We start from the raw sequence: 5,947 nt of genomic DNA, 5'->3' as shown, positions 1-5,947 counted from the left end.
ACTGTTCCCCCACTGGTTCCCGGTGCTGTTCCCCCACTGGTTCCCAGTGCTTTTCCCCCACTGGTTCCCGGTGCTGTACCCCGGCAGCAGCAGAGCTGCTCACCAGCCAGGCTGCAGCCCCTCACCTGGTATCACCTGAGGCAGCACCTGACCCCGAGCTTGAAGGCTGAAAAAGGCATCAAAACACTCCAGGCCCGTGACGCACAAGCCAGGGCACATCGGCATCGCCAGAAGCTCAGGGGTCGTGTCATGAGGGACAGGACTGGAGAGGGAAGGTCACCGGACGGTTCTGCAGCCTGAGGGGAAGGAGAGGCTGAGAAGCCGCAGGCAGCAGTGGTGGTGAGAGGGAACAGGATCAAGAAACGCATCAGTTTCAATAAACTATGGAATAAGGGAAGGGACTTTTTAAAAATATATCTCTATATACTTTATATCATATAAATTATGCTCGTCTTTTTGCAACGTGCCGCTATTATCGTACCCGTGAAGCTTCAAGTGCCTCTGTGTGAGCAAGGTAACAATTCTGTGTTTTACTTCATCTGTATGTGAGGGAAAAACCCACTTTTAGCTCACTTTAATCAAGTGTAGATCAACAGATCACCAGGACTTGGTAAAAGTCCTGTCTAAAAAAGGCATTTTTGTGAGGAACACGGAGGGGGGGAACTGCTGCCTGGAAGTGCAAGTGACCGGATTTCCTTCAGAAAAAAAGCTTGCTATGCACACACAAATACTGACCATCCCAGCAACATTTGGGAATTGGGAGTGTCACCACAAGGAGCCTGGGAAAAGTGGAGTCACGGCAGGTCACTGAAGTTCCTGCTGGCTCTGCTCCCCAGCCCTGCAGCCAGACCCACCTCAGCATCCCTCCCTGTCCAAGACGGCCCCGCTCTGCTCGCAGAACAGGCTGCTCCCAGTTGTGAGCACAGGATCTGGTACCAGGCCAGATCCATGCAAAACAAACTGTCAACCCTTTCACTTAAACATCCACCTTCAATAACCAACTGGTCCAGAAGACTGGTAAACTGACACTGTGTTACCAGTTACCCAGGCTGGGCAGGCAGCTGGTCCTGGCTGTCAGTGTCTGACAGGCACATAAGGGACCCACATGAAGTTGCCACCCTTGCTGTGCCCAGAGCCAACACCAACCAGCCCCAACAGGCTCCAGAGCAGTCAGAGGACGCTCCCAGGCAGAGTGGGGATGGGCAGCACTGCCCTGTGTGTGCCAGCTGGGGTCAGCAGCAGGGTCGTCCAGGCAGTGTTTACCATTAAATCCAGAGGCAAACTGCATTTGCAGTAGCTGCAGTGATGACCTGTCGGCAAAGAACCACGACGTGAAGGGCCAACACACCCTCCTTTTTGGTTGCTCTTCCCTGGGTTACCTGTCCCAAACCCACAGAGAGGGGACCCTGTCCAGAGAATGGCCATGGCTGCACTGGCCCCACTCTGAGGCAGGACTGGTGTGGCCACTGCAGCCTCAATTCCCTTAACAACAGATTCCCGAAGTGTCTCCAGTTTGGTCGTTACTTCCCAGAACTGCTCAGTGCCATTACTTGTGATTTACTTAAATGAGAACAATAGTTTCCTGCCCTCTGTCACATCTCTATAAACAACCACACTTTCCCTGGTTGCCTCAGCTTCTTTCACAACACTTCAAGCACCTCCTGCTCTTTCTGAGCAGAGCCAGCCTGCAGCAAAGGTTGAAATTTCACTGTTTTATAAACAAAAGCCTTCACAGCAGGCTCAGAAATGCCACACGGAATTCCGAATTGTAAGTCCAAATCAACACAATCCTCACCATTAGGATCTCCTGGGCTGAGAATAAACCAGCTCCAAGCATTCTCTGGGTTTAACATTAGATGGCAGGAGCCCCGGGACAAACCATGCTTTATACAAGTGCTCAAGGTAAACAACCACTTCTCTGACCTTTCTCCCAGGAAACCACATTCTCCAAAGTGCTTGGCACAGTTTAATTGTTTCTCTGACCCCCCAGAGAACTGTATCTCCTAAACAACACTCACAGCTCCATAAAAAGATTTCTGAAAAATCCTTCTATCTACTGCCTGTGGAGGCAGTGACAGGCAAATGTCACCTCAACATGACAAAAAGAGGAAAACCAAACAGAACTATGGCCATTGTGGCCATTCAAGCATTTGTAATTCATGTAGTTGCCCTTCTCTCACCTGCCCATTCTCCCTTGTGTGAGCTGCAACTCTACTTCTTAATTTTTATCCTCTTCATCAGAACATTAAGTCAGCAGATTTATTTTTTTTTGGTCTAAGTTTCACTTGGGGCAGAATGGGTAAATTCCTCAGGTCCTCGGGCAGTGAGGAAGCTCCACCCCTGTGCTCCACACAGGCACAGGGGGTGCCCCGCCCGCCCCGGGGGCTGCCAGGGGCCAGCGGCAGGAATCAGCTGTATCAGGGATGGGGCACGGAGCAGATGCCATGTTTTATTCTGGGAGGCAGCCCAGTGAGCTCCCACCAAACACGGACCACGCCGGCTCCATCCTTCGTGACTGGCGAGCGGAGGGTTTGGCAGGGCACGGCACGGGGCGCAGGGTTCACGCGCAAGGGCAGGTTTGCTTTCCAGAACTATCCTTCCACATGGAGCAGTTCCACATCTCCCCTTTCCATCAACACCAGGCGATACAATTCCATTTTTGCACCAGCTGTGTGTATTTGGCTTGAAGGGAAAGCCTGTCCCTCCTCAGCAGCTGTCAGGGGCACAGTCTGTTACCTCGGCTCCTCTCTCCCCCACCCCGAACTCCTGCCGAGTCCATCCCTGGAGTTGAGCCTGAGGCAGGTCCCGCTGTCCCACCTCACACGCTGCTGTCCTCCAGCAGGGGCTCTTTGCCATCCGATCCCCCGGCCGGGGGGCTGTGGGGGTGGGCCTGGGCCCCCGTACTGTGCTTCTTGTGGCCGCCCGACCTCAGCACCAGGTTGTGTTCCGGAATGAACAGGGCCACCAGCAGCGACAGCAGCACAGAGCATGCCCCGAACAGGAAGGGTGGCCCAGGGATGATGCTGCTCTGCAGGGAGAGACACAGGAAAGATTCAGACACGAGAGCAGACGCAGCCTGGCAAACGGGTAAGCTGACAGGCAAATAAGCTGAACGGGTACCTCATCCGTAGGGTTGGCCATGTTGGGTTTGGAGGCCTTGCCCAAAGTTTCCACCTCAGCCATTTCATTCAACTCCACGTGGAAGAGATAGAAGACAAAGCCATAGAGCGCCGGCCCCAGGCCATTACACAGACCCCGAATTCCAGTGATCATCCCCTGCACCACACCTGGGGACAGTGAGGAAGGGAGGATATGCCTCCAGCTTTCCAAAGAAATTTATTTTATTCAAGGATGGTTACACATTTGGAGACAGGATCAATCACTGTGTCTGGGCTGATGCACACTCCGCAGGGGGAGGAGGTTTGCACGTGAGCGGCTTCGCTCAGTGTCAGGTTTTACAAAAATCAGTAATGCTGGGCTTGCTGCTTTGCAGACTGAAATAAGCACAGGCACATCAAGCAACAATTTCCAATGAACTGGAATTTAAGGCAACCAAGTCTGAGGACTCAGGGCCAAACTGTGAGGATGGCAAAACGCAGCAGTTTCCTCTGCCTTGGAGAGTTAACACTGAACACCCACATGCACATTGGGAGTTCCCTTGCAATGCACCAGCCATAGTCAAAGATAAAACTGTCAATACTGCTGGGAGTATAGCGACACTCCACAGCTGGCACAGATGCTGCTAACCACCCCTCCACCACCATGGCCAGGAGCCCACCCGTGTGCCAGCTCGGCACCTGCTGGGATGGGCCCCTGAGCACTCACCCTGCTGGTCGGGGTCCGCGTTCCTCGACACCATGGCACTGATGGCTGGGAAGGTGATGCTGGACATGGCAGCCACAGCTCCTGCTGCCCACATCATCCTGGGGAGGAGGCAGCCGTGAGGCCCAGGCACAGCCTCGCCCGGCGCCACAGGCAGGAGTGGCTGCGGAGCCACCGCGGAGGGAGAGAAACATGAGCAAACCCTCACCAAGGCTGTGATCCAAAGCCATACCAGGCAAGCTGCAGGATCTGGAAGCCTAGTCCCAGGAGGATGGTGTTTTTATTTCCTATGGAACGCATGAGAATTCCCAACACAACTGTCTGGAAAGAAAAACAGGTGTTTTCAAAGCAGGGGCAAAGAAAGATGACAACACTGAGAGACAAGAGGATGGGAACCTGAGAGACCCTGATGATCCTTGTGGGTGCCTTCTAACTCAAGATTTTCTATGATTCAAAAGTCTGTGTGGCCACAGGGGTTCTGACTACTCATCAGCCCCAAAATCACAAATTTTGGACATTTCTATAGTGGACTGCTTGAGCCAAGACAGAAATTGCTTCTCACCTGAGCCAGTATAGAGAGGATTCCAACTACACCAATAAAGGCTGCTACAGTCTCTGAGGAAAAGCCAATGACCTGTGAAAACACCAAAGAGGGACTTTTCATGTATCAGATGACAAGAGCCACTCCATAGATGTCACCCATGCTTACTGATGTCACTTCTCAGGGCCCTGCACATTAACCAGCCACTGCCTCTGGGCTGCCATAGGAACCAAAGGGAAGATTTTCCTCTGGATGAAGAATCAGCTTTAAATCACTGAAGGTGCCTGAAGGTGGCATGGCCAGGATGGCCAGGCAGACACCAGCAAGGAGCCAAACCAGACCTTGACCCTGGCAATGCCTACAGAGCAGTCATCAGGCTCACACATTTTTCAGGAAAGCTGGAACAAGTCACTGTTTCTTACAACTTCAACTTTACTGAGCTATTGGCCAAAAAGAGCCACCTTGGGACATGCAACTCTGACAGTATTTGTAGGCCAGGATTTCCTGCACCCAGAGCTTTACCCCCTCACCAGAGACTGACCTGTCGCAGGTACAGGAAGAAGCTGGAGTACTGGCCGGCTTCGGGAAGGTAGGAGAGAAAGACGGTGATACAGATGAGCAGCACTGTGGAGTCCTGACCCACCTTCCGCAAGGACTGCAGGGAAGGGGGTGGGCAACGAGAAAGAATGCTTTTAAAATTGAGTTGATATCATTGAATAATCTCCAGGTACAGAGACAGCCAAACCAAGAGCTTAAGTCACCATCTTAAAAATCAGCAGAACTAAAGCAAACATTAAGCATTACAGTGGCATCACTCACAGCAAATGGGTCGGCTTGTTCCCAAGAAATTGGGGCTCCCCAAGAGACCGGGCGCATTTCTTCTGGCAGTGACTCTGGCACGGCCAGCAGGATGAAGCCAATATCCAGCAAAGCAACACCTGAGGCCAGCACAACCACCAAGGTATCACCGTAGGCTTGGGACAGGTATGCGCCGATGGCCGGGCTGGTGACCAGACTGGCAGCAAACGTGGCTGACACCTGGAAGGATAAAACATTCCTACAGCCTCTTCTTCCTAGAGCCCATTTCCTCCTCCCCAGTGACCCAGGGGAACTCCTTCTGCCACTTTGATGAAGATAATGGAGGTGAACAGGGACTCACAGGGACGCCTGTACACAGATGACAGGTTCTCTTGGTGCAATCTGGGCTAAGTTCTAGCAAAGGGAAATCAAAGCTGTCCTAGCAATTTCCATATGGTCCTGCCAGTAAAGCTACAGGAAAGGCAGGATCCCACAGAGCATCACAGCTCCTGCTTTCCTGATGTGGAAAAGCTCACAGGCCAGGCTGGTTTACAGGCCAAACTACACCACAGCCAGCATTCGGACTCTGGAGAGATCAGCCTTTCCCTCTGAGCTAAATCCCAAGTAGAAGGACAGGGAGACCACACATTTAGTCAATAAATTTCCCACCCTAACTTTATACCTCTCCTACCTGCAAACCCCCAAATATTTCTTTCAAGAGACAAACCAGTGCCTGAGCTCCTCACCAAGCCATATGCCGTGCTGCGCTCATGCTCCTGTGTGATA

General features: G+C 52.4%; 1 protein-coding gene across 1 annotated transcript in view; it reads right to left on the bottom strand.

Annotated features, from left to right (window-relative positions):
• Nucleotides 1-1,076: 1,076 nt before the first annotated feature.
• Nucleotides 1,077-5,947, bottom strand: part of LOC108506887 (hippocampus abundant transcript 1 protein-like) — an 8,399-nt gene continuing 3,528 nt past the window's right edge. Inside the window, exons 4-11 of the mRNA XM_017834325.1 lie at nt 5,908-5,940; nt 5,183-5,401; nt 4,905-5,018; nt 4,385-4,456; nt 4,031-4,143; nt 3,826-3,923; nt 3,121-3,287; nt 1,077-3,028 (exon numbers count right to left, since the gene is read on the bottom strand). Of these exons, the coding sequence (XP_017689814.1) occupies nt 2,819-3,028; nt 3,121-3,287; nt 3,826-3,923; nt 4,031-4,143; nt 4,385-4,456; nt 4,905-5,018; nt 5,183-5,401; nt 5,908-5,940 (1,026 nt within the window). The 3' untranslated portion in view covers nt 1,077-2,818. The remainder of the gene's footprint in view (nt 3,029-3,120; nt 3,288-3,825; nt 3,924-4,030; nt 4,144-4,384; nt 4,457-4,904; nt 5,019-5,182; nt 5,402-5,907; nt 5,941-5,947) is intronic.

This window comes from Lepidothrix coronata, unplaced genomic scaffold (genome assembly GCF_001604755.1).
Source record: "Lepidothrix coronata isolate B3197 unplaced genomic scaffold, Lepidothrix_coronata-1.0 Scaffold233, whole genome shotgun sequence".
Lineage (NCBI taxonomy): Eukaryota > Metazoa > Chordata > Aves > Passeriformes > Pipridae > Lepidothrix > Lepidothrix coronata.
This window is presented reverse-complemented; position numbering and strand designations above follow the sequence as displayed.